This window comes from Musca vetustissima, unplaced genomic scaffold (assembly GCF_032173495.1).
Source record: "Musca vetustissima isolate MV318-11 ecotype Yass unplaced genomic scaffold, APGP_CSIRO_Mvet_v1 utg4481, whole genome shotgun sequence".
NCBI lineage: Eukaryota > Metazoa > Arthropoda > Insecta > Diptera > Muscidae > Musca > Musca vetustissima.
In genome coordinates, this window is record NW_026883244.1 from 374441 (window position 1) to 402072 (window position 27632).

General features: G+C 34.7%; 6 protein-coding genes across 6 annotated transcripts in view; 2 read left to right on the plus strand and 4 right to left on the minus strand.

Annotated features, from left to right (window-relative positions):
* LOC133330094 (phosphoenolpyruvate carboxykinase [GTP]-like) overlaps window positions 1–27632 on the minus strand; it is a 173672-nt gene that overhangs the window by 132971 nt on the left and 13069 nt on the right. The window lies entirely within an intron of this gene.
* On the minus strand, window positions 7433–11119 carry LOC133330111 (craniofacial development protein 1). The gene is made up of 2 exons (XM_061538587.1): window positions 10188–11119; window positions 7433–7545 (listed from the first exon to the last, which is right to left on the minus strand). The coding sequence occupies exons 1-2, from the start codon at window positions 11117–11119 to the stop codon at window positions 7452–7454; spliced, it is 1026 nt and encodes a 341-aa protein (XP_061394571.1). The 3' UTR covers window positions 7433–7451.
* On the plus strand, window positions 14208–14619 carry LOC133330109 (transmembrane protein 170B). The gene has a single exon (XM_061538585.1). It carries the CDS (start codon window positions 14229–14231, stop codon window positions 14613–14615), a length of 387 nt encoding a protein of 128 aa, XP_061394569.1. The 5' UTR covers window positions 14208–14228; the 3' UTR covers window positions 14616–14619.
* Window positions 16721–17650, minus strand: LOC133330110 (uncharacterized). Its single transcript, XM_061538586.1, has one exon. It carries the CDS (start codon window positions 17648–17650, stop codon window positions 16721–16723), a length of 930 nt encoding a protein of 309 aa, XP_061394570.1.
* Window positions 18799–22192, plus strand: LOC133330103 (elongator complex protein 2). Its single transcript, XM_061538572.1, has 4 exons — window positions 18799–18922; window positions 18984–20340; window positions 21207–22005; window positions 22069–22192. The coding sequence occupies exons 1-4, from the start codon at window positions 18800–18802 to the stop codon at window positions 22190–22192; spliced, it is 2403 nt and encodes an 800-aa protein (XP_061394556.1). The 5' UTR covers window position 18799.
* Window positions 23544–26523, minus strand: LOC133330104 (putative fatty acyl-CoA reductase CG8306). Its single transcript, XM_061538573.1, has 10 exons — window positions 26469–26523; window positions 26126–26411; window positions 25900–26050; window positions 25744–25829; window positions 24701–24810; window positions 24433–24631; window positions 24108–24362; window positions 23910–24038; window positions 23771–23826; window positions 23544–23710 (listed from the first exon to the last, which is right to left on the minus strand). Exons 1-10 carry the CDS (start codon window positions 26521–26523, stop codon window positions 23544–23546), a joined length of 1494 nt encoding a protein of 497 aa, XP_061394557.1.

Sequence of the window (27632 nt, forward strand, 5' to 3'; positions counted from 1 at the left end):
CCTCGTTGAAAAAAAAACACTATTTTAAAAATCTCTGTCTTATTTTAAGAAATTATTATTATTATTTTTTTTTTTTTTGAATCAACATTGAAGGATGTTGAAAAAATTATTTAAAAATCCACTCCTTTTATATTAGCTGAACACGTGCTTCTGTCTTAAGTCTTTTGTTTTAAATCCCAAGAAGTGTCAACACAGCCATTTCTCACAGATTTCATCTCAAAGTCGTAATGAACAAATTGGACAATAAAATTGGAAAACAAAACATTTGGAACAATAAAAAAAAACATAATTCAATGTGATCATGAACAATTATGTTGAAAAAAATATAGTAAACACGTTTTTATAAATAAAAAATATCAATCGTTAACCCTTTCAGTGTCAAAGAAAATTTTTGTCGGAATAAAAATCTAAAATTTTGTACTAAAAATCATATGAAGGTCCAGAGTTTAGAAAAAATCAATTCTTATTTTAACCCTCGGACAGTTTGGTCTATATTTCAGCAAAAATATAGACATCAACTGTAACGGTACATAGGATAACCGAAAAATTGCAAAGGAAGAGAGTAATGTTAAATGTCGAATATATTCGGTAAAAACACTGAAAGGGTTAAAAAATGTACATACCTCTACAAAAGACTTAAGACACAAACGCTTCTTCTTCAATTTTAACACTTTGACCATTGAGCACGTGTTGCTGTCTTAAGTCTTTTGCTTGAAATGAAACATCAGTGGCGGCAAAAATAAAAACGTTTTACAAAGGAAATATCTAAAAGATGTCGTAATTAAATAATAATTGTCAATAAACTACCGAAGCCTAAATTCAATTTTTGGGATATTGGGGAAATTTTGGGGATATTGAAAAACATTTTTTTTAGAAACATAATTTACCAGTCTTTAGAAAAAAAAAATCAACAAACTGATCACGAGGTGGGTTTTGATCGCAATATACAAACAATTCCATAAAACAAATTTCATTTATTGATTATCGACATCAATAAAAAACTTACCGATTTTGATAATTTTGGTAGGAGGATTTGACACTTAATGAGAACCCAAAATACCAAATTTCAGACAATTCGGTTGGAAAACGTGCCCAAGCTCCCCCAAATAGCGAAATTTGGAAGGTACTGTTACATGGTGGCTACAACAAAACGTGGACCAATATTTTTAATTTTTGGTAGGAAGATTCTCAACCTAATGAGAATCCTAAATATCAAAAATGCAGCCACTTTGATTGAAAAATGAGCCTAAATTCCCAAAATTCCGAAAATTGAGAGGTACCGTTATATGCGGACTTCCTTTAAAAATGGACCAATATTTATAATTTTTGATAGGAAGATTTGTCACTTAATGAGAACCCTAAATAGCAAATTTCGGCCAAATTCGGTTGAAAAACGTGTCCAATATCCCCAAAATACCAAAACTTTGGAAGGTACCGTTATGTGGGGGCTATAACAAACCGTGGACCGATATTGAAAATTTTTAGTAGGAAGATTCTCAGCCCAATGAGAATCTAAATATCAAAAATACAGCCAATCAGGTTTGAAAACATGCCTGAAATCTTCAAAATTCCGAAAATTTGGGGTCCTTATAAGGGGCCTACCCTAAAAAAATTTATAATATTTAATTACCAATAACCGAAATACCAAATTAAAGCAAATTTGATTGAAAAACGAGTCCAAGCTACCCAAAATACTTACATTTGGGAGGTCCCGCTATATGGACGCTACCCCAATTAATAAACCCAAATTGAAAATTTTTGGAGGGAAGAAAAATAAAAAATCCACCAATCTCTCCACATGGTGAGTGTTGATCGCACAATAAACAAACAATTCCATAAAACAAATTGCATTTATCGATTATCGATCATAAAAATACTGTAATTTGTGACTAGGTGTGAAAAAGTTATTTACATTATGTAATTATTAAATTAAATAGAAATACAAAATAATAATCAATAATAAATTAAGAAATTAAATAAAACAAAAGAAAATAAATAAAACAACAACAAAATATAGGCATACCTTAATCTCAGTATTAAAAATTCGTTGACAAAACGACGCTGGTGAGGATAATGATATTTGGGATTGATGTTCGGGTAATTTGGCGTTTATGATGATGACGACCAAGTCGATGCCAACTACGAATGTAATCGTTCGTTACGACGATGAATTATAAATTTAATTCAAATTTTAGGTTTTTTATTTTCGTTATTTTTTTTTTTTTTTCTTTTCCTCACAAATTAACGAATTGCCCGCCGAACGTTAGATAGGTAGACTGCAATTTTTTTGTGTCAATTCGATTTGGGAATATTAAAACGATTTCCAATGCACAATCACAGCACGCACTTGTGACGACGTTTAACAACAGCCACAACAAATACGACAGCGACGAACGATCACGGTGATTAAAAATAATGGAACTGCCGCATGTCTATATGGCAAACAACAATGATAATAATCATCAATTTATATGTGTGTATGTATGTAGATAAATGTTGAATGTAACTTTGTACGTATGTTTGTGTGTACACACGATTCAATGAATTTGGCCAAATTACATTAAAGAAAACTGTGTTTTGTTTTTGTTATTGTTTTTTTTTTTTTTTTTTTGGCGTTCGTTATACACTTTCGGTTGCAGTTGTAACCAGTACCAATCGCACCACCAATACCAATATCCACCGATGGCGGTAGTAGTAGTAGTAGTAGTTATAGTAGCTTGAAAGGTAACAACAACAACAGTGTCGAGATTTTTTTTGGTTGTTTTTTTTAAGTTTCTTGTAATTTTTAGTCACTTACTTTCGTATTGAAATATGTTACACTAGACTACAGGAATACAAAACAAAAACTAAATTTCTTTGAAAAAACGTTAAAGGCATCAGTTCACATTGAGAGATTTTTTTCCTATGCAAAAATTCCGACCTATCTATAGAGAATATAGAGAAAATATCTATAGTAAAAATCCGACCTCAGTTCCAAAATCAATATTTTGTTTAAAATAAATCACAGATCGCAGTACATCTGAAAAAAGTTATTTCTGTAGAAAAAACTTATTTTTTTAATTTTCTTTAAAAAAATCCTAGTCCTCGGTTTCAGATGAGAAGATGAGATGAGAAGATGAGAAGATTTTTTACAGAAAAAATACAGATCTGAGGTAATTTAGGTTATTTTTTAAGAATCGTGAGAAGGTAAAAAAATCACAGGCCACAATTCCACCGAACTTTTCATACACTCTACCATGATGATAGTGATTCAAAATATCTAAAATCAATCGGGACTTTTATATGGAGGCAATGTCATGGTAAATTGCTACCAGGAGGAAAATGGAAAATTGGGCTATGACCTCGAAAATGCAAAAAATGATGAGAATCCTTTGTATGGGGGCTATGTAGAGACCTTGAATTACTTGTTTGCCCATCTATCTACCATGACATTGCCATTAATAATGCTGTTATAGCTAAAAATCAATTAAAATTTATAATTTTCAGTAGGAAAACGGGTCCAAACTCCACGAACGGGTCCAAACTCCACTCTACCAAAAAGTGAACCGATATTGATAATTTCTATTAGGAAAATTTGACAGCTGATGAGAGTCCAAAATATAAAATTACAGACAATTTGGTTGAAAAATGTGCCTAAAATCCCCAAATTTTCGAAAATGGACAGGTACTGTTATATGTGGACTTCCCTTAATAATGGATCAATTTTTATAATTTTTTATAAGAAGGTTTGACACTTAATGAGAACCCAAAATACCAAATTTCAGCTAATTCGATTGAAAAACAAAATATTGAAATTTGGAAGGGGGCTACCCTAAAAAATTAACCAACCAATTCGGTTGAAAAACGTGTTCAAGTTCCCCCAAAATTTGGAAGGTACTGTTGTATGGGACCTATGCCAAAAAGTGGACCAATACAGATAATTTTTAGTAGGAAGATTCTCAACCTAATTAGAATCCAAAATATCAAAAATACAGCAAATTTCGTTGAAAAATGCGCCTATAATCCCGAAAATTGAAAATTTCGAAAATTGGGAGGTACCGTTATATGTGGACTTCCCTTAAAAATGAATCAATATTTATAATTTTTGATAAAAGGATTTGTCACTTAATGAGAACCCAAAATACCAAATTTCAGTCAAATCGGTTGAAAAACATGTCCAAGCTCCCCAAAATATTAAAATTTAGGAGATTCTGCTATAGGGTGGCTATCCTAAAAACTGAATTAATATAGATAATTTTTGGTAGCAATATTTGACGACCATTAAGAACCTAAAATATTAAAATGTTCCCAAAATACCGACATAAGTTGGGTTCCGCTATATAGAAGCTTTACCAAAATGTGGACCAATATATATATAATTTTTGGTAGGAAGATTGAGCACCGAAAGAGATTCCAAAATACATTATTACCATCCAATTCGGTCGAAAAACGTGTCTCCTAAAAAACGTGTCCCCTAAATACTGAAATTGGGAGGTACCGTTATTTGGGGGCTACACCAAAACTTGGGCCAACATTGATGATTTTTGATAGAAATCTTCCAATGATAACTCAAAATATCAAATTACAGCCAAATCGGTTGAAAATATGCTGAAAATACCGACATACGGGAGGTACCGTTATATGGGGGTTATATAAGACGTGGGTCGATATTGATCATTTTTGAAGAGAACCAATGAACCTCTGTTCTGAGGTATTTTTTTTTTATAGAAAATAATCCGATCTCAGTTCTGAGATATTTTTTCTATACCCGAACTCAGTTCTGACGTATATTTCTCTATGGAAAAAATCTGACCTCATTTTTGAAATATTTTTTATTTCCATAGGAAAAAAATCAGACCTCAGTTCTGAGGTCATTTTTTCTATAGAAAACACTCCGAACTCAGTTCTGAGGTCATTTTTTCTATAGAAAACACTCCGAACTCAGTTCTGAGGTCATTTTTTCTATAGAAAAAAAATCCGAACTCAGATCTGAGGTCATTTTTTCTATAGAAAAATATCCGAACTCAGATCTGAGTTATTTTGTTCTATAGATAAAAATCAGACCCCTGTTCTGCAGCAATTACTATACGAAAAATGTCCACCCTCATCTGAAATTGTATCACTGTGTAATTTTTTTATTATTAATTTTTCGTGGTATTAATTTTAATAACGTCACAAATTCACAAGTCTTCCATGGCAAAACAAAAACAAATTTAATTTAGTTTAAAAGAAGAGCCAACAAGAAAAAAATCACACAACCGAAATTATTGTTGCTTTTGTTTTTATTTGTCGATAGTTTAGCGAAGGGGTTTATGTTTCGGTTTTTTTGTTATTTTAAGTTAAAAACTAAGTTATCAAAACTTTCACCCAGTAAAAGGAAAAACTTGCAAAACGATGGACGAACAAACGATTTTCGTTTTTCAAACACCCAAAAAACGAGGTTTATTTATTTTTTAATCTTTTTTTGTTATAACAATTATTTAACAATTTTTTTATTGTTTTATTATTACTTCATTGTGGTCATGATTTAATTAAAACCTTTTTCTCGGTAATATTTTTTTGCAACTTTATTTTAATTTTCCATTTTCTCACTTTTTTTATATTTTTGCACTTAAAAATCCTCTTCATTAATTTTTTTCTTTTTTATATTTTATTTTGTATTTCTTAATTTGCCATATTATTTTTTATTTCTTTTAATTCGAATCTCTTTGTTTTACCCGCTAACTGCTGGTTCCTCTGTGTAAAGACGTTTAGCAACTGACTGCCGAATGCCGTTATGAGCCGCCAATAAGTCTTAACATTTTGCTATGGATTTTAAGTTTTGATTTTGGCCACATTCGTCTGTGTCTTTTTTAGCAGCCGCAGCAACAGAAGCAGTCAAGACGTTCGGTCGTTGATTCGTTGCTGCTGCCGCGATCGCGGTCGTGTAATTGCATAGCTTCCCCTGTTACAAACATACGTCGATACATATGACGCTGTTAAGCTACCAAATTGGGGGCTTTTGTATGTTATCTGTTTACCAATTTCATTCATTCGTTCATTCATAGCTTCAATAGTAATAGTTTTTATGGGCTACTAAAAATTCCTAAAGATCAGCTGCATGGTGCACGTTCCATTAACCCATTGAGGGTGGGCCAAGAGTTTTCATGGATAGTGGATTTTGTTTAACAGAAATAATTCTAATCTCCGTTCCAGCTGAGGTGAAAGGAGTATTTTAGACGAGCTGAAGAGTCTTTATAGACGAGCTCAAGAGAGTCTTTATAGACGAGCTGAAGGAAGTCTTTTTAGACGAGCTGAAGGGAGTCATTTTGGAATAGCCGAAGGGGGTCTTTTTCATAGACGGGCTGAAGCGAGTCTTTTTCATAGACGAGCAGAAGGGAGTCTTTTTCATAGACGAGCTGAAGGAAGTCTTTTTCATAGACGAGCTGAAGGGAGTCTTTTTCATAGACGAGCTGAAGGGAGTCTTTTTCATAGACGAGCTGAAAGGAGTCTTTTTCATAGACGAGCTGAAGGGAGTCTTTTTCATAGACGAGCTGAAGGGAGTTTTTTTCATAGACGAGCTGAAGAGAGTCTTTTTCATAGACGAGCCGAAGGGAGTCTTTGTCATAGACGAGCTGAAGGGAGTCTTTGTCATAGACGAGCTGAAGGGAGTCTATTTCATAGACATGCCTGAAGGGAGTCTTTTCATAGACGATCTGAAAGGATCAATATGAACAAGCCTGAAGGGAGTCACTTTCATAGACGAGCTGAAGGGAGTCACTTTCATAGACGTGCTGAAGGGAGTCTTTTCATAGACGGGCTGAAGGGAGTCTTTACAGACGAGATGAAGTCATTCTATATAGAAGATCTGAAGGGAGTATTTAAAAGCTAGATGAAGGGTCTTTATTGACTATCTGAAGGGAACGTATTTGTGAATCCACCTACCATAAATCCTTGGTTCTATTTGAGCTCATTTTGTTTTAATTAAACTTCAAAGCAATTCTTTTAAATGGATCATTTAAGACATAATCAAAAATACTACGTATAATTGTTCATTTAGCTTTTATTATTATTTTTTATAGTATATATTTATGTATTCATAAAATATAATCATATTGTATATTTATATAATAATGCTTTATAATTAATATATATTTATAATCAAAAGAATGAACACGTCTATGATTTTTCTTGTAAATAAAAAAATAATGGTGTCTGCATAACTAAAATTATGGAATACAATTTGCTTTTTTATAAAAATAAAAAATACATTTTTTTGTGTTTTATACATACATAGTAAGTATAATTGTACAATTATTTATAGAGTAGGTAAAAATAATAATCTGCTAACTTTTTAATTTCTTTGATGTGATACGATAATGTACGATCAATTGTAATAATCGATTTGATGATTTATGGACTATATAGTAGTTGCTTATACCTGAACTTTTGTTGGATTAACCTGATTTCGAAAAAGGAAATATCAAATCAGCTTAGAGAGGACGACGTGAAGATTGTCGTAGACTTTTTTCAATTTCAAATTGTCGTAAATCAGTACGTTGCAAGAAGTCTTGACGTTCCAAGTACCTGGAAAAAAGAAAAACAATAAAATATAATTTAGTAAAAAAACATTTTAGACACAAAAAAATCTATGGTATTCTTTAATAAAGCTACCCTTAAAAATATTTTTCTTAATCGACGAGTTGGAGAAAGGGAGTCTTTATAGACGAGCTGAAGGGAGTCTTTATAGACGAGCTGAAGGGAGTCTTTATAGCCGAGCTGAAGGGAGTCTTTATAGACGAGCTGAAGGGAGTCTTTATAGACGAGCTGAAGGGAGTCTTTATAGACGAGCTGAAGGGAGTCTTTATAGACGAGCTGAAGGGAGTCTTTATAGACGAGCTGAAGGGAGTCTTTATAGACGAGCTGAAGGGAGTCTTTATAGACGAGCTGAAGGGAGTCTTTATAGACGAGCTGAAGGGAGTCTTTATAGACGAGCTGAAGGGAGTCTTTAGACGAGCTGAAGGGAGTCTTTATAGACGAGATGAAGGGAGTCTTTATAGACGAGCTGAAGGGAGTCTTTATAGACGAGCTGAATGGAGTCTTTATAGACGAGCTGAATGGAGTCTTTATAGACGAGCTGAATGGAGTCTTTATAGACGAGCTGAATGGAGTCTTTATATCCGAGCTGATGGGAGTCTTTATAGATTAATATATCTTTATAGACGAGCTGAAGGGAGTCTTTATAGACGAGCTAAGGGAGTCTTTATAGACGAGCTAAGGGAGTCTTTATAGACGAGCTAAGGGAGTCTTTATAGACGAGCTAAGGGAGTCTTTATAGACGAGCTAAGGGAGTCTTTATAGACGAGCTGAAGGGAGTCTTTATAGACGAGCTGAAGGGAGTCTTTATAGACGAGCTGAAGGGAGACTTTATAGACGAGCTGAAGGGAGACTTTATAACGAGCTGAAGGGAGTCTTTATAGACGAGCTGACGGGAGTCTTTATAGACGAGCTGAAGGGAGTCTTTATAGACGAGCTGATGTGTGTCTTTATAGACGAGCTGAAGGGAGTCTTTATAGACGAGCTGAAGGGAGTCTTTATAGACGAGCTGAAGGGAGTCTTTATAGACGAGCTGAAGGGAGTCTTTATAGACGAGCTGAAGGGAGTCTTTATAGACGAGCTGAAGGGAGTCTTTATAGACGAGCTCAAGGGAGTCTTTATAGACGAGCTGAAGGGAGTCTTTATAGACGAGCTGAAGGGAGTCTTTATAGACGAGCTGAAGGGAGTCTTTATAGACGAGCTCAAGGGAGTCTTTATAGACGAGCTGAAGGGAGTCTTTATAGACGAGCTGAAGGGAGTCTTTATAGACGAGCTGAAGGTAGTCCTTTCATAGACGAACTGAAGGGAGTCTTTTCATAGACGAACTGAAGGGAGTCTTTTCATAGACGAACTGAAGGGAGTCTTTTCATAGACGAACTGAAGGGAGTCTTTTCATAGACGAACTGAAGGGAGTCTTTTCATAGACGAACTGAAGGGAGTCTTTTCATAGACGAACTGAAGGGAGTCTTTTCATAGACGAACTGAAGGGAGTCTTTTCATAGACGAACTGAAGGGAGTCTTTTCATAGACGAACTGAAGGGAGTCTTTTCATAGACGAACTGAAGGGAGTCTTCATAGACGAACTGAAGGGAGTCTTTTCATAGACGAACTGAAGGGAGTCTTTTTAGACGAGCTGAATGGAGTCTTTTTAGACGAGCCGAAGGGAGTCTTTTTAGACGAGCTGAATGGAGTCTTTTTAGACGAGCTGAAGATAGTTTTATAGAGGAGCTGAAGGGAATCTTTATTGTCATACTGAAGGGAGTATTTATAGACGAGCATAAAGACAATTAAAGGGCCTTATTATAGACGTGAGTATATTTAAAATAAACTAAAGGGAGTCTTTTCATAAAAGGACTGAAGGGAGTATTTTATATAGACATGCTGAAGGAAGGCAGCCTTTTAAAAGACAAGTTAAAGGCAGTCTGTTCAATGGCAGCTCAAGGGAGTCTTTACGAGCTGAAGGGAGTCTTTACAGACGAGCTGAAGGGAGTCTTTACAGACGAGCTGAAGGGAGTCTTTACAGACGAGCTGAAGGGAGTCTTTACAGACGAGCTGAAGGGAGTCTTTACAGACGAGCTGAAGGGAGTCTTTATAGACGAGCTCAAGGGAGTGTTTATGGACGAGCTGAAAGGAGTGTTTATAGAAGAGCTCAAGGGAGTCTTTATAGAAGAGCTCAAGGGAGTCTTTATAGAAGAGCTTGAGGGAGTCTTTATAGAAGAGCTGGAGGGAGTCTTTAAGGAAGAGTTGGAGGAAGTCTTTATAGGAGAGCTGGAGGAAGTCTTTATAGGAGAGCAGGAGGGAGTCTTTATAGAAGAGTTGGAGGGAGTCTCTATAGAAGAGGAAGTCTTTATGTACGAGCTGAAGGAAATCTTTATAGTCGAGTCTATATATAGACGAGCTGAAGGCAGCCTTTATATAGACGAACAGTAAAGAATCTTCTCATAGATGAACTGGAGGGATGCCTTTTATAGACGGCCTGAATTTCATAAACGAGGTACAGGGCATTTTTTTCAAAGATAGCTGAAGCAAATCTAAAAAACTTCTAAAAAATCTACTAAAAAACTAAATTCGTCTTCTTATAGAAAATACTTGGTCCTCAGGGCCTCAAAACTTTAGAAGAAACAATTACTTACCCATCTTTACCCTTATTAAAGGTCTGCAGCTCCTCCTCAATACCCTCTTCGGATTTGAAACTTTTCCAATCCATTTGAGATTTTTCCAAAACGGATAGTTTCTTTTTCTTGCCAATTTGATTGAGTAGGGAACCAATACCACCACCTGAAGTACCTGAACCTGCTGGCCGCTTTATGCCAGCTCCTGGCATAATACGTCCAAATGGCTGCATTTTAGGTGCCGCTGTGACCACAGCTTGATTTTCTTTAATACTCGAAGCATCCACCTCCTTTTGTATGCGTACCTCTTCACCCGCAAAATCTAATACCTCGGTGACAGTGACTTTCTTCTTCGGTGGTTCGTCTTTGGTTGATTCCACAGTTTTTACTGTTGTCGACGACGACGATGATGACTCTTTTGAATTATTGTCATCATCTTTCTTGGTTTTTGTTTCACCATTTGAGGAACTAGAATTTTCTTCGACTTTTGTTGCCGAACCATTTGTGGTGGTCTTTGTCACCTTTGCCGGATTGACATCTTTCAAAAAATCTGCCCACAGTGAATTTGTCCTTGATTTATCCTCCTCATCCGATTCCAATGTGTCTTTTTCAATTACTTTTTTACCATTTGTTAGGTCACCATCGGTTTGTCGGGTACATCTGCGCGATGCTTGATTAACAGTCTCATCTTCATACTCCTCATCATCATCGGAATTGTTATCCTTTTTATTCCTCTTATTTTTACTTTGCCTCTTTGTTAGTCGTTTACCCTTCTTTCTGACATTCTTCTGGGTTTTACTAGGCTCGGCATCAGCTTCATTGTCATTATCTCCTTCCACCACAGAATCCTCACCATTGGATTCTTCTTCACTAACCGAATCGCAGCCGGCATCTGGACGGAAATCTTCATCACTTTCATCCGAATCGGAAGCATAATCTTTCTCTTTTTCCATTTTTTATTAAATACTTGCAGCTACTAGCGTCCTTTGGGCGAAAATTTAAGTCCTAATGAAAAATTTAACCTTGTTCGGGCCAACCTTCTTGCTCGCTTGTTCTAGTCTTTTTCACCGACTGAAGAAAAATTGAAAAACGTTCCACATGTTAACGAATGGGAGAAGACAAAATGCCTGATAAAGATGAACTCAAAGTGGTATAAACGAACGAATGAGGTGCGATGGAGACTAAATGAGAACCGTATTGTTTTCAATTCAACACATACACTCACATCATCTGCAGTCAGAGAACCGAGCCATACTGAAATGTTAATGTGTGACGGCGTTGTTATATGCATGTTGACGACGCAGAAGTTTGCTGACATAAAACGATCAGCTGTTTAAGGTGTGACAATTTAAAAATTTGGGTTTGGAATGTAATTGATTATAAATTAAATTGCATTAGTCGGCATAAGTTGAAAATCGACTTTGAGCAAGTGGAATAAAATCGAATGACGCAAAATTCAACTTTATATTCAGAGGCGAAAATCGAAAAGTCGAATTTTACTCTAGACTACGCGCCTATTTAACCTCCGGCTTATAGTACAATGCTGTCAATAGAAGAAATCGGCGTTACACAAGGCTTTTGGTGTTGCCACACTAGTTATAATGATGTGATACTAAACAAGTGTAACACAATTTATATATAGCAAAATAAATCACGCACTTAATCTCGTGCAATTATTAAACCATATTTATATTAAAGCATATACTACCGTTTATACGAAAAGTTATTTTGTAATATAATTTTGCAAAAATTTGATTAATGTATCCCTTTTTGACTATTTGAAGTCTATATGGAAGAGTCAAAGTAAATTGTTTTATAGATGCGATGAAGGGATCCTTTCATAGATGAACTAACAGAAGGGTTTTCATAAGCGAGCTGAAGATCGACATTTCATAGACGAGTTGAAAGCATATACGTACTGAATGCAATTTTTATGTACAAGCTGAAAGTATACATTTCAAGGTAATTTCATAGACGAGCTAAATATTGTCTTTTCATTCACTGTCTGATGGAGTTCTCATAGGGCGAGCTTAAGGGAGTCTTTTCATATACAGATGAAGCGATTCTTTTCATAGACGAGATGAATATAGTCTTTTCATTCACTTACTGAGGGAGTCTTTTATAGGGCGAACTAAAGGGAGACTTTCATTAAATTGAAGGACAGATGAAAAACTCTGCTGCTGTCTAAAGTAGGGTATTCTCGTCGATAACGCCCATGCGGAGAAGGCATGAAAATACATCATGTTTAAGTTCGCAGAGCGGTAGTCTGTCAGTTTTCGACTTACAGGTATTCTTGCCTGAGCCCAGAGGACCTCAGGGCTTGTTTCTACTTCACATCCTATCGTCCGTTTCCTTCTTACCGTCACAATAGTGATTGCATAAGGTTAAACTTTTAATAGATTGCTAATTAGGTTGAAAATTGGATCCAAAATAAATTGGATCAACCGAATTGGCTGTAATTTAAATCTTTAAATTATCATACTAGTCGAATTTTCAAAACGAAATGATTCTTGGAACATTGAACGTTATAGCGCCGTGTAGCCCCTATATAGCGATATCTTCACATTTTCGATTTCTTGAAGGATTTTGAAGCAATTTCCCAATCATAGGGTCTGATTACATTCTGGGTTCTTCGAAGGAGGAAAAATTATACAAATAATTGTAAATATGAGCCCATGCGATTGTTATTGACCATCGAAAAAATATTTTTTACAAATCCATAAATCATAACACCAGAGCTTTAGCTATATAAAAAAAACCATATTTATAAAAAATCGGAACTTTTCAAATTATTTTGTACTCTGAGAGCAATTTAAAAAATGTTCCCTTTTACTACCTTTACTATATTAATAAAATTCGATGTTGATGAAAACACGCCGTTATTCCAATGTCTCGTCTATTCGCACCGTAATGTGGCAACCTCACAACTCAGCTGTTTTTGAACAAACACCATATCGATCTGTAGACACCTTGTGGCCTTCCTTTCAGTTTTGTCATTTTGTTTTGATTTTCACATTTATCAGCCTTTTTATCGATCTTCTTGTCATTCTTGCTTGCTTTTCAGTAGAAGGCGTCAGAAAAATTAATTATATTTTGCAAAACAATGCAATAAATTTAGTAAAAATATTTTGCTGGTGCACGAAATAGAATACAAAAAAACGAAACGAATAAACCCCAATAAACGACGACAAATGGTATATATGGAAATAACTTAGTGTCAAATTATAAAGCAAGCAAAACCCCTAAAATACTAGATAAACAAAAAGCAATAACAACCAAATAGTCAATCAAATAAATTTATTTAGAAGAAAAAAAAAATAGAGCAGAACTACTACTTCGCTATACACAATAGAAGGCTAGCAAGCGAACAAGGCTATGACAAACTACCAAGGCCATTTTTACAAAGGACTAAAAACCATATAACTGGTTGGCGTTTAGGTATGGACAATTGGAATTATGTCCCCTAATTGTTAGTTATTCCCTCTGTCCCCTTATCACACACTCTTACAGATCAATACAATCATCATTTGTAATAATGCAAAGAAGGCTACTGTATACAACAACGACGACTCATCATAAGGCAAAACAACAACTGAGGGCTTATCAATCCAAGAAGACGAATGTATTAGCGGCGGCGGCGTCCTCATTAAGACGAGATAGTAAAGCATTATTGGAAATCAGTGATTATAGCAGCAGCAGCATACGACGGCATTTTGTGGAAACAACCATTTGATTAGAGATACCCAAGACATCGCGAGGCAAGTCATTGAAACTAACACTATATCCTCAACAACAACAACCATTTCCTATTGTGATATTCAACATTCTACAAACTAGTAAAATCTAAATTTAAGTGCAATCAGGAACGAACCCCCGAACAGCATCAACATTATACGACAATTGTTAAAAGGTTCCGTACTCCGAATACTGGCTGTTACCTCTCTTACATTAAGCCTCTCCTCGTCGTCATCTTTAACCGCCAAACTGTTGTCATTATTTCTAACATCCGCGGAGACGGGAGGATTCCCCGCCAGTGGTGGTAGGCGATTTTCTGCATTCGTCATGTCGGCCATCGATGATGATGAATTGGACACAATTGCCGATGTTATGGGTTTGCGATCGCAGAGTCGTCTCGATAATTTCCGTGAAATGTGGTATCATATATTTCTGTGGGCACTGTTTTCATCGATATTTATACACACATGTGCCGCGCTGGTGGCGTTTGTAACGCTGCGTAAACATAAATTCGGTCGTTTCTTTTCAATATTAATTTTGGTCATGGGCTTCCTGTCGCCAGCATTAAGTGGTATAATAAGCAGTGCGGTTATAGCATTTGTACATCGTGCCTCTAGCCTGCCCATGTCACCGATATATGCAATGGTATGGGGCGTGGGACAGACAGTAGTTTCGGCGTGTTTGGGTTTTACACGCATATTGGCTACATTGTAAAAAACACACACACAACAACAACCAAACAAAAATCACTACAAACAGATAAAATCATTTACATTTATAAGTGTCACATTATACATACATATATATAAATAAGTCATAATCATCATCATTCATAGTCCTACTCGATTCATATGGACAGCGATAGAGATGTGTTCTGTTTTAAAAATATTATACACCGCTATAAATATTGTATTACAAAATAATCGTCTGATCCGAGCATTATACATTAGGAAAACATCTGTAGATGTTTTAAAAATATTCTACACCACTATAAAATAGGGGGACAGAAACCTTTAAGATTGTTACCCGATTTCGATGGGAATTCTTTTATAGGAGCGGCGACAGATTCCTTCTCTACATTTGGTTCGGTAAGTGGTTGAGATGATTGTGCTCTTGGAACTGAGGGTTCGAAAAGGACATCAATGTCTCCTAGCAAATATATTTTGAGAGGTGACTTGATTTGATCCTGACGACATTTCCGATGCTTGACGTATTCTTGCTCGTTTGGATTGAGAATCATGTTACTTAACAATCGTCTGATCCGAGCAACATCCATTAGGAAAACATTATGATAATCCATTAGGATAACCATTTTTATTTCAATTTACTTTTTTTTGGTTTCTTTGAAAAAAATTGTCCAATATGAATTGATTTCAAGGAAATCGATTCCGATATTGCATTTAATGTCAGATAAATTGCTTTATTTCAATATATTTTAAAATTTATTATTACATAGTGATATAAAGTGAGACTCCCGTCGTTGCCGATCGTAAACACCACTGTAGTGAAAACGACTCCAAACAAATTTGTACCGACTCTATATTTTGTATCAAAGAAAGTGGTGTAGAATATCACATTTAGTCGGTTCGCCAGACTTTCTTTGTCATGTTTATCTTCCTAATTTCTTTTGTCTATTTGTAAAACTTTTGTAAAAAATTCTCCTTGTTTTGTTTGCCTTCTCTCCTATCTCATTTAGATTAAGTAGAAAAAATACCCATATAATCGTTCTAAAATGTGTACGCGCATTCGGAATTTGTAATTCCATTCGAAAAAAAAATAAAAATAATAATTTTTACCAGTAAAAATTAAAAAAATTACTGGTGTGATTTGGGAACCATAGATGTAGGATTTTGGAAGCTTACATTTTTTTAGAAATTCAATTTTTAATATATTTTAAGTAAATTCGACAGTGGAGGTCACACATAAAATTAACAATTTAAGGATATACTTTTAGGAGGGTCTTGAGAAAAAATTAACTAATCATTTCCATAATCACAATTGATATTCGAAGACATAATCTGAGTGACACTCGACACTAATTTAAAAAATTCTAATAATTTCGACTGACTTAGAAAAAAATTATCAATTAAAAAATTGGCACATACCCGCGAACGACCTATAATTACATAAAATACATATATAAAATATCCATCGACATATAAATCATAATCCTAGTACATACTTATATAGCGAAAAACCAAAAGCCAAAAATAATCATTAAAAAAAACGAGCCATTGTAAACCATAACGACAAAATATCAACATAAGATCTTTAATCACGAATTACCGCCACCCCCTACCTATTATACATAGACACAATCATCAAATTTAATTGATGCGTATACATATAATTAGAATTCTAAAATAATAAATAAAATATCAATAATAATAAAACAAACAAAAACATCAATAAACAAAATATAAATTAGAATAAATTAATACAAAATTAGTTTTATTTGCAAAACCAGCCTTAGTGATTGATATTAAGGACCAACAGACCTTCTCACAATAAATTTGGCATTTTTATGGTGGACATCAAGCCACCATGCAATCATGGTGGCTTGAGAATTTTTTTTTCTATACAAAAAACAAACAGTCATGAGAATTTTTTATGAAAACATAGCAATCTTGATGGCCTGGGAATTTTTTCTATAGGGGTTCTGAGAATTTATTCTGTCCGTTCTGCGGATTTTTTCTATATAAAAATTTCAGTCCTACGGGCCTTTCAGATTTTCGTAAATAACTATTTGGTCTAGAATTATCGACTTTTTCTATAAAAAATGTATCTTCATTCTTAAAGACCATTTCCAAATTTTTCAATTAAATCAATGTATTTGGATCGGTCGCAGTATAAAGCATATATAATTTATAAGCCAAGACATTACCAATACGACGATCTGTCTGCAATACCTTTGGACCGGAACGTTTTATTTTCAAATCACCAATTTCTTTAACAGCATCGGGATTATTTTTCAAATCCGCTATCAACAGTTTAGGGCATGGATAACGTTCAATTATTGTCTCAGCCACTTCCAGAGTGACCAAAGGCAGACGATTTAAATGCTGCTGCCACAAACGACCAAAACCATTTGTACCCTCAACTCGTACACACTGTTTTTTATCGTTGGCCAAGAATTTCTTAAATGTTTCCATTGTTTCGGATTTTTGCTGTTTATACGGAGCCTCTGCTATCGCCTTATTTAAACGTTTCAATTCACTAACCAAACCTTTGGCATAATTCGGAATTTCCAAAACATGTAATTGATGCATTACCTGTAGTTCCAGCAAGGCATTGGTTTCTGCATTACCATGTTTACCACCACCATCATTGGATAGATACGCAACAATATATTGCATATTTGGATATTTTGTTGTTAAATCATCTGACAAGTGTTCAAGATTTTTATTCCGGATCAGCAGCTGAAGTTCTTCATGGCATAATAATTTGAGAACTTGTTTTTCTCGTTGCCATTCTTCGGATAATGGGGCATCACCAAATGCCAATGTTAATTGGCCAACACTACGTTCCCATATAATAGATTCCTTGAGGGGTAGGTTCCGGATTTCATATTTCAAATCTCCACTGGCCACAGCATTATTTAATTCGATGATCAATTCACGACCATAAGGTGCCGACATAATGCGACTATCGATTACTAATCGCACATATTTTTGACATTCTCCTGGTTTAATCCGCTTCAATTGATCACGAATATTTTTCTTACGAATCTTTTCGCTTTTATTGTCCATTTTTTTGAGAATTATTTGATTATAAATGTGTTATTTTGTGGATAAATCATTTGGCGCCAAATGAGAATAGCAAAGTTGCTTTGACAAATGCAACGCCGCCATAATAATGCAAATCACTGATGAATGATAACACGACGTTTAATGCTCTCCATTCACCTGAGATGAAGTAGTGAATAAAGCATCATTTTTAGGATTTTTTTCTAAAAATATATCCTCATTCAATTTCCAAGGCTCAGGAATGAAATTTTTACTATATAAAGCAATTTTGTACGATCGCTGAACTGATAGTTTTTTTTTGTAAATCTCAAGCCCCAGAAATAATAGCTTTCCCTATAGAAAAAAATCTCTGTACTCCCAAGAATGACAGTTTTTCAATAGAAACGAAATTTCAGCCGACAATAACTGTTAAAAATTGACCACCTGATACAAATCTTGGTTTTAAGTACACAAATCCATAAACAAAAGTCATTTAACAAATTTTTTGTAAAAAAATTTAAACCCAAAATTTTAATTATTTCAATATAAGAAAAAATTGTCTTAAACCTCTTTCAAAATAAACGGCTCATATAATATTTCTTTTTTTTTGTCTATAGAAAAAATTCACAGGCCCCAAAAATTGCGACTTTTTTACGGGCCCCCTTGACAGGTTTTTTCGCATTCCCTCCAGAATTTATAGTGTTTTCTATATGTTTTCTAGTTTTTATAGTGTTTTCTATATAAAGAATTCATAGGCTCCCTGGACAGAGTGTTTTATCCAAAATTTTCGCAGATCCCCATGAGTTACAATCTTTTATATAGAAAAAATTCGCTGGCTCCACGAATTGTTTTATATGCAAAAATTATATCGAATGATGAGATCCAGATCGAGTCAACATCTGTTTTTTCCACCTCGCCCATTCACACCATTCGTAAACAGCATAGGTTTTCGTCTCGTTTCCTTTATCTTCTTATTCATAACAATCAATGTCTATGAATTCTTTAACACTTTTCATTCATAACTAATCTAGATCCGTTGCTCATTTCAGTGAATCCTTCAATTGAACCACATAACATTAACCTACACGTGCGGTACGGCGGTCATTGATTGAATTGTTTAACAAATAATAACTAACAGAATATTTTGATTTAAAAGCCGACAAGATCAAAACAATGAGTGTGGAGAATATTTACACTTCGATTGCGTGTAATCGAACCACCGAAAGTGCCGACTGGGGCAATAATGGTTTCATTGTTTTTGGGGCTTGTAATGCGGTGGCCATTTACGACCCAAAGGTAAACGATAAGAAAACATTGTATTTTTTGAAGCTTAAATACATTTTTATATTCCCCACAGATCAATGGAGTTTCGGCAAAGATAACCCATACATTTGTCAAGCATACAAAACGGGTAAACACTGTCCGCTGGCTAAAGAGCTTCGGCGAAGAAAAAGAAACCCTATTCCTTTCGGGATCAGATGATAAATTGGCAATTTTATGGGACTATACAAACCCCGATGATGTTAAAAATTTTGAACTTAAAGGCCATGAAAGTGGAGTAAATGCCGTGGATGGTGTGCAACGTCAAAATGGAGAATGGATTTTTGCCACTGCCGCTGCGGATTCCACAATCAAAATATGGTCATTCCGTCTAGGCTCAGAAACCTTACCCGAATGTAAACAAACAATTCAATTGAACACCGGATTTTGTTTCACTTTACGCCTATCCTTGCTACCAAAGTCCGAACAAATTCTATTGGCATTCTCTGTGGATGATGAAACTGTTGCTTTGTGGTCTGAAGCAGAAAGTGATCTGCTAACCTTTCAACCATTACACAAACTATTGGGTCATGAAGATTGGGTACGCGGTTTAGATTTTGTCCGCGAAGGTGATGATTTGTTATTGGCCAGTTCATCGCAAGATAATTTCATACGTCTGTGGCGTATTGCACCACGCAGTGCTGAACAGGTGACCAATAATAAAGTGGACATTTTCAATTTGTTGGATGAATCCACGGGAGAGATACGGGTAGAAGAGAAAATTGTACAAGTCTCCTCCAGTTCATGGTATGCCATTAGTTTGGAATCCGTATTGTTTGGTCATGACAATTGGGTATATGGTGTCCACTGGCACAAATCGCCGGATAATACTTTAAGTCTGCTCTCAGCATCCATTGATAAGACGCTCATCCTTTGGCAGCCCTCGGATGAAAGTGGCATTTGGATGGAAAAAGTTCGTTTGGGTGAAGTTGGTGGTAATTCCCTGGGTTTCTTTGGTGGTAAATTTCGTAGTGATGGCAAAGCCATATTGGGCCACAGCTATCAGGGTGGTTTCCATATGTGGCAACAAAGTGAAGACAATGAACATATTTGGGTGCCTCAAGTAATTGTCGGTGGTCATTTTGGTGAGGTACGTGATCTTGCCTGGGAACCACAAGGAGAATATTTGATGTCCGTCTCTGCGGATCAGACAACACGTATACATGCACCATGGCGTTCAGCAGGGAGTGATTTCGAAACATGGCATGAATTAGCTCGGCCTCAAGTTCATGGTTATGATATGCAGGCATTGGCCTTGTTGACACGCTATAAATTCGCCAGTGGAGCAGAAGAAAAGATTGTGAGGACTTTCCAGGCATCGGCTAATTTCATTGAGAATTTTAGACGTATTACAAAGGTGGCAAATGATGAGGAGGGTGATACTTTGTTGGAGTGTAAGTAATTTATATTAAAAATAAGATTTCAATTAGATTTTCTATAAAAAATCAGAAGATTAAAAAATCAGACCTCAGACTTATCTGAGGATATTTTTTATAGAAAATCAGAATTCAAACATATTCAAGGAATATTTTCTATATTAGATCTCATGCATATCTGAGAAATAAATTTTTCCTACAGAATCAAAATCTGACTTCATGTGTATCTAAGGATTTTTTTCTATACAAAAAATTATACATCAGACGTATGTATGTGAGTTTTTTTTTCTATAGAAAAAAATCAGTGCATTTTAGGTAATCTGACTTCATAGAACAAAATCAGTCCTATACAAAAAATCAGACCTCAGACACATCTGAGGATTTTTTTCTATAAAAAACATCAGACTTATGTAAATTTTTTTTCTATAACTTCAGACTATTTTGAGAACTATTTTTAAAGAAAAAAAACGACCTCAGACGTGAGGAATTTTTCTTTTTATAGAAAAATCTCATATGAGACGTATGTATGTGAGGAAAAAAAAGTGCATTTTTTTAGAACAAAATATAAAAAAAATCTCAGACACATCTGAGGATTTTTTCTATAAAAACATCAGACTTATGTAATTTTTTTCTATAAAAAGGTCCGACTTCAGACGAACTTTTTTTTTAAAGAAAAAAACCGACCTCAGACGTGAGGAATTTTTTTATAGAAAAATCTCATATGAGGATTTTTTCTATATAAAAAATTAGACCTCAGAGGAGTGTGAGAATTTTTTTCTATGGGAAAAATGACCTGAGGTTTTTTGAATATTATTTCTATTTCTGAAAAAAAAAAATTATTTAAAAATTGGATCCTTAAACATTTTTCGTTTTATTTTCTATAGCTTTACCCAAAGGAGCCTCGGTGCCATCATTGGGTCTTTCAAACAAGGCTGTTTATAATACTGAAACCCCTTCGGAAACCGAACGCCATGTTAAAGATGAATATCCTGAAAACTATTTTACACCCATCACCTTGGACTCACCACCCCAGGAGGAGACTTTAATGCAAAACACCCTATGGCCTGAAGTTCAAAAACTCTATGGTCATGGTTATGAAATTTATGCTTTGGCCTCATCACCAGATGCCACGCTATTGGCCTCCTCATGTAAATCTACAAATGCTGAACATGCACAAATCATTCTATGGAATACAACTAATTGGAAACAAATACAAAAACTTTCATCCCATCAATTGACAGTTACCCAAATGCGTTTTTCACCCAATGGTCAATATTTGCTATCCGTATCACGTGATCGTAGATGGTCTCTCTTCGAACGTGTACCATCCAGTGATAAAGTAGCCCAGTATCAATTAGCCGCTACAACAGATAAAACAAATGGTGTCCATACACGTATTATTTGGTCCTGTGATTGGTCACATGATAGCAAATATTTTGTAACCTCTTCACGTGAGGGTAAAGTTGTTGTATGGTCCAAGGAAGCTGAAAGTAATACATCGCTAAATGGTTGGAAGAATTTGGATGTTTTGGAATTGAAACAAGAATCAATAACGGCCGTTGCATTTGCCCAGACCCTACACACAAATGGCTCGTATATTGTGGCCATGGGTTGTGAAAGTGGTTTCATTTATATTTATTCCTTTGATGGCAAATGGAAGTTGCTGTTGACCATGAATACATCGTAAGTTTGTTTTTCAAAAGTTTTTTTTTTTAATAATTATTAAAATTTATTTTCTCTTTGCAGACAATCACATCATTTGACAGTAAAACGTTTACAATTTAGACCGGTACCGAGTGCATCAAATCAATATCAATTGGCCAGTTGTGGTGAAGATTGTCTAGTTAGAATATATCGTTTGAATTTGTAAAAATGTAATTTGATTGGGCTTAAAAAGCCCTTGTATGTATTAGTTTTATTGTGTAAATGCTTTATCTCTCCACTTAATTTGATAATAAAATAGAAAGGGATTCTTTTATTATTGTTTGACACTATCTATGAATGTTAGTATCCATGATTTGTATTTGTAATTATTAGATATTGAATACTATATCCAAACCTTCTATCTCTATTCCGAATGTTTGAATCTTAAGCCTATATATGTGAGAAACGTGTCTTTGGATGTGGAAGTAATTGTAATTCGATGTCCAGTCGAGTGGGGTGAAGAACGAACCAGCTGCTGTCGAGTGGGGTTGAAAAATGAGCCCTTTGTTGTGGTTGTAGCAAACCTATTGCTTTTTATACAATGGACTATTGCTTTTACGTTTTGGATCTTAGACCACTGTGTGGTGGAAACGGGCTGTGGAAGTAGTTAGTTGTAAGTCGGTGTATTGTCGGGTGGGGTTGAAAACGATATCTTGGCTGGAACAGAACGGAGTTGGTCATCGTCGCTGCCGTCTGAGGGGTTGAAAAACCGCCAACCGCAGTCCGAAAATTTCGGGCGCCGCCACAGTTGATCGGGTGCGTTCTCGTACATTCTTCGAGCTAACTCCAACCTACGGACCACCCACCTGTTATCGTGCTTAATCTAACTCCAACCTAATAGTAAAAAACGTCGACTGATTAGCCATCCGTTTTGACATATATTTTATCCTGAACACCTCTGCCATACAGCTGATCGATCGTAAAAGTCCTACAGAAACATACATTTTTATGACGACCCTGTCCCCACGTTAAACCTATCCCAGCTTTAAAGTGGCAAAGCACATCGTCACAGTTAATTGGTGCATTTAACAACCAAAGTGACAGTAGTTCGGTTTCTCAGACCGTTTGATGTCCATTTAGGTGAGGTACGTGATCTTGGCTGGGAACCACAAGGAGAATATTTGATGTCGTTTCTGCGATTCAGACAACACGTATACATGCACCATGGCGTTCAGGAGAGAGTGATTCCGAAACATGGCAAGAATTAGCTCGGCCTCAAGTTCATGGCTATGATATGCAGGCATTGGCCTTGCTGTCGCGTTGTAAATTCGCTAGTGGAGGAGCAGAAGAAAATATTGTAAGGAATTTCCAGGCATTTGGCAGTAGTTTGGCACTTCGGTTTCTCAGACCGTGTAATGTCCAGATTTTACGAAACGGAAATATATAAATACCATTTTAAAACAACAAACATATAAAAAAACATTTATTTTACTGCCCCCCATTTTCTCCTCTCTGTTCAATTTTTTTATTTGTTATTTTTTGTTTCATCATCTTCATCTTCTCTTTTCTTTTCAAAATTACACAAATGAATGCACCCATTTCCATGCCCACTTTACACAAACAACAAATAAAATTATTTTAATAATTTGATCCGCCATAAGAAGCATTTGAAAACGTCTACGGGTTGCTGGGGTGGCTTCTTCCGGCTCCTTTAAGATGAATTTTTTCAAGCCCTTCAAGGTACCTGAGAATAAAAAAAATGTATTTTAAGAAGAAGTTCCTCCATGAATTAAACAAAACATACCATCAAATATGTGATGGAAATCCATGTTCATAGCGTCAACATGATAAAAACGGTGACTATAATAATAAAAATAAAAATTATAGTAAACATAACAAGGATAACAGGTTCATATCAAAAAAAAACATTGACTCATACTTACTCTCGATCATTCTCCATGGTAGCATAATATAGATCCCACATTCCCTCATTGTGAAATTCAAAATATTTCTTCGAAAATTTACCCAGTGTTCGCACGGTGTAAATAATTCGCCGGGTCGTCTTCAAAAGACTAAAAGAAATACGAAAAAGGGAATCGTGATAAATCCTGGCAATTTTTCTAATTTTTTTCAGTACTTACATTGGTTTCCTTTTCGCCAAAACAAATATCAAATCATAGATTATGGCCATGGGTATGTGGACCAAAAACAGCCATATTAAATACCAATACATATTTGTTGTCATTCGTGGAGATGGCGCCCAAACAGCATTTTGTATCGGGTTCTTTTTGACAAGTTCCACAATTTTCTTTGTACTCTGTTGTATTGTAAAGTCGTACATTTTTCCCGGGGCAAATGTTTGTATACGCAGCTTTAATGGCGACGATTTGGGTTTACTGTAAAAAAAAATAAATATTTCAAAAAAATCAAAAAATAAAATAAAATTTGATTTCGAATATTACCCACCTCAGTGTTTCCATGCCACAGCGAAAACCACTGCCAATGGTCAGACTTGTTACCAAATCGACAGGAATTAGTGATAAATTTAAATCGGGGTTAACATATGCCATTTGACTAACACCCAAAGACACGGCCGCCAAAATGCCCATAGGACCATTTAAATTATCGAAATATCCTGGTTCTGGTTCCATGTAGGCGGGGGCAACTATCCATGCGCAAATAAATTATTAAATTTGAGATTGAGATTTTATTTTTGTATTTTTTTATTGCCTACCAACTACGGGTCTCAAAATCGTCATCGGCAATACATCGGAATGATCGGCAATTATTTGTTCGGCAAGATTTTTGGTAAAGCTATAGGGATTCGGGAAAAAACCGGTGTATCTAAAAAGGAAAAAATAAACATATTTATAAGTTCATTTAAAAAGAATATGAGCAATTTTTGAATATAAGCATCAAACCCGAAGGCAGCTTTAAAAATCCACGCCTATTCTAGGGCATCGAAAAAATATTTTTTAAAAATTCAAGCCTATTTTAGGGCATTGAACAAATATTCTTTAAAAATTCATTAGAAAAATATTTGAAAATCCACGCCTCTTGAAAAAATATTATTTTTTAGTAGAATCCTTATGTAGTAAGCAAAGTACTTCCGAACGACCGATATGTGATAAAAGATATTGAAAACTGCCAGATCACACAAATACCTTACGAAGGAGTAATTGAAGCCTGCAATATAAGGCATAGGAAATCTGAAGACTCAGTTAGGGGCACCTAGGGCCGCTCTTACCAATATTAAATTGTATTATATTGTATATAGTAGAATATAAGTAGTATAATTTAGTATGGTGACCTTTTTTATAGGCCATGGCCGTCATGGCTGGCAGATATGTAGTAGATATTTTTAGATTGACATCAAAATACAACCATGTAATATATTACCGACTATCAATTAGATCATAAGATTCAAATCATGATGCAATCTTGGTGACCATGGCCTATGTAATACCAACAAAAACCTTTGATTTTACCTCTCAAGTTTGCTGTCAAAAATTTTCCATATAATATTTGAAATGGAAATTTTTGACAGCACTGAAAAAAAAAGCTGTTTTCGATTGCTATCTTGGTGACCTTATTAATAGATCTTGGCCGAGATGTAGTAGATATTTTTAGATTGACATCAAAATACAACCATGTAATAGATTACCGTTTATCAATTAGATCATAAGATTCAAATGTAACGAAGAAAGAGTGATGAAATAAAAAGAAGACACCATTCTAGTGAATGCGGTCAAAGAGATAACACTTTAAAAAACTCACTTCAATCTTAAAATTTCCAATGTTTCAACATCATAAGTTTCCGCCAACTTAATTGCCGTACGCCAATCTGTAGGCAGTTTATAAATCTGTAAAATAAAATTTCTCAAAATTAATTTCCAAAAATAAAAAATAATAATAAAAAGAATATTCACCCACCTTCTCTTCAATTTCATGACCAAATGGATAAATATATGCCGTGGAACAGTGAATGAAAGCGATTAAGTGCTTAAGGGTTTGGGCAATTTTCACCAATTCATAAGTTCCTCGGGTATTCATTAAAATCGAACTGCGTAAATCATTATCAAATCTAATGGGATATTTAATATTTAATTTATTATTTCAATATTTTTGAAATCATAATTTTACAAAAAGGTGTATTTACTTAACAAATGCCGCTTCGTGAAATATAATGCTGACATTTTTCAAACGATTCAAATCCTCTTGACTGATACCCAATCCAATTTCTGAACATTCACCAACAATTGGTACGATCTTATCTAAAACGCTTGGTTGGTCACGACGCAAACGAGCAAACACCGGATCATTTTTGTAATCCACTAAACGTTCCATAGCGGTTTTACCCCGTTTCGGCCGAATTAGCATATACATCGTTTTGATGCCGGGACAATCGCGTAGCAGTTTTTCAATGAGACTTTTACCAAGGAAACCTTAAATATGCAATTTTTATTATTTTTATAAAACTTTATTAAAATATCAAGTATTACCTGTTCCTCCGGTAATGAATAGTTCCCGTTTACTGTAAAACTCGTCAATATACATGATTGGAATTTGTTGGGATTTTTTCTTGTATAATCTGAAGATATCAAAGAATATGTTATTTGTATTAAAAAAATATTCTTTAAACAGCCACGGCTATTGATCTTAAAGCAATCCATCCCTATTTTAGGTCTATAAAAATGATCTTAAAACAATCCATGCCTATTTTGGGTATCTAAAAATGATCTTAAAACAATCAATGCCTATTTTGGGTCTCTAAAAATCATCTTAAAATAATCCATCCCAAGACGAAACAGCATTTTTTTTACAATGGAACAAATTAGAAATGTGTGCTTTCATTGTAAAAAATTTGCGGATGCATCTTTTTTGAACACGTGTTTCTATATAAAGTAGTTGCCAGATCGAAACAAACTTTAACATGTGTTCATAACTGAGATGGAAGTGTCCAAAGGACTTAACTTTTTTTCTGTTTATACCGGGATTTTCGTGCTAGGCTAAGAACTTTCCGAACTGCCCCCGTAGGCATTCAAAAATGTTTTTTTTAATCCATTCCTATTTTATGTCTCTAAAAACATTCTTTAAATAAATATAATAAAAAAACACCTGAAAAATATTCTTTAAAAATGCACGCCTATTTTAGATATTGGAAACATAGTGTTTAAAAGATTGACGTCTATTTTAGACTTTTGAAAAAAAATTGAGTTAGGCCTTGAAAAATATTCTTTAAAAAAATGCAATCCTAAGTTATGACTTGTAAAAATATTATTTTAAATATTCTCGACTATTTTAGGTTTTTAAAAATATTATTTTTTTTAAATCAGGACCCTGAAAATTGTATTTAAACCTTTAGACTTTGAAAAATATTCTTTATATAGGCATTGAAAACTCATTCTTTAAAAAATCCACACACAAATATACAATTTAAAGTCCTAGTCCTCAAAAACAATGTTCTTTAAAAAAATCCTTGCTCATAGAGTGCTTAAAAAAATTATTTGAATAATAATCGTATTATATATTTTCAAATCTTAAATTACATTCATTACGCCTATGTCTACGAAATAGTCCATTGGCCATAGTTCAAATGTAATTTAACAATAATAACATTGAAATGTGCATTAAATATTCGAATTGATTATTTTTCAAGCCATGCC

Bases quoted from the DNA above. Each gene is read 5' to 3' on its own strand.
- LOC133330111 (XM_061538587.1), bottom strand. From the start codon at position 11,119: ATGGAAAAAGAGAAAGATTATGCTTCCGATTCGGATGAAAGTGATGAA. The intron at 7,546-10,187 runs GTAAGTAATTGT...TCTTTTTTCCAG, and splicing joins TTTAATAAGGGTAAAGATGG to GTACTTGGAACGTCAAGACT.
- LOC133330109 (XM_061538585.1), top strand. From the start codon at position 14,229: ATGTCGGCCATCGATGATGATGAATTGGACACAATTGCCGATGTTATG.
- LOC133330110 (XM_061538586.1), bottom strand. From the start codon at position 17,650: ATGGACAATAAAAGCGAAAAGATTCGTAAGAAAAATATTCGTGATCAA.
- LOC133330103 (XM_061538572.1), top strand. From the start codon at position 18,800: ATGAGTGTGGAGAATATTTACACTTCGATTGCGTGTAATCGAACCACC. The intron at 18,923-18,983 runs GTAAACGATAAG...TATTCCCCACAG, and splicing joins TGGCCATTTACGACCCAAAG to ATCAATGGAGTTTCGGCAAA. The intron at 22,006-22,068 runs GTAAGTTTGTTT...TTCTCTTTGCAG, and splicing joins CTGTTGACCATGAATACATC to ACAATCACATCATTTGACAG.
- LOC133330104 (XM_061538573.1), bottom strand. From the start codon at position 26,523: ATGTATATTGACGAGTTTTACAGTAAACGGGAACTATTCATTACCGGA. The intron at 24,363-24,432 runs GTGGGTAATATT...TTTTTTTTACAG, and splicing joins TGTGGCATGGAAACACTGAG to TAAACCCAAATCGTCGCCAT. The intron at 23,827-23,909 runs GTAAGTATGAGT...TTATTATTATAG, and splicing joins ACCATGGAGAATGATCGAGA to TCACCGTTTTTATCATGTTG.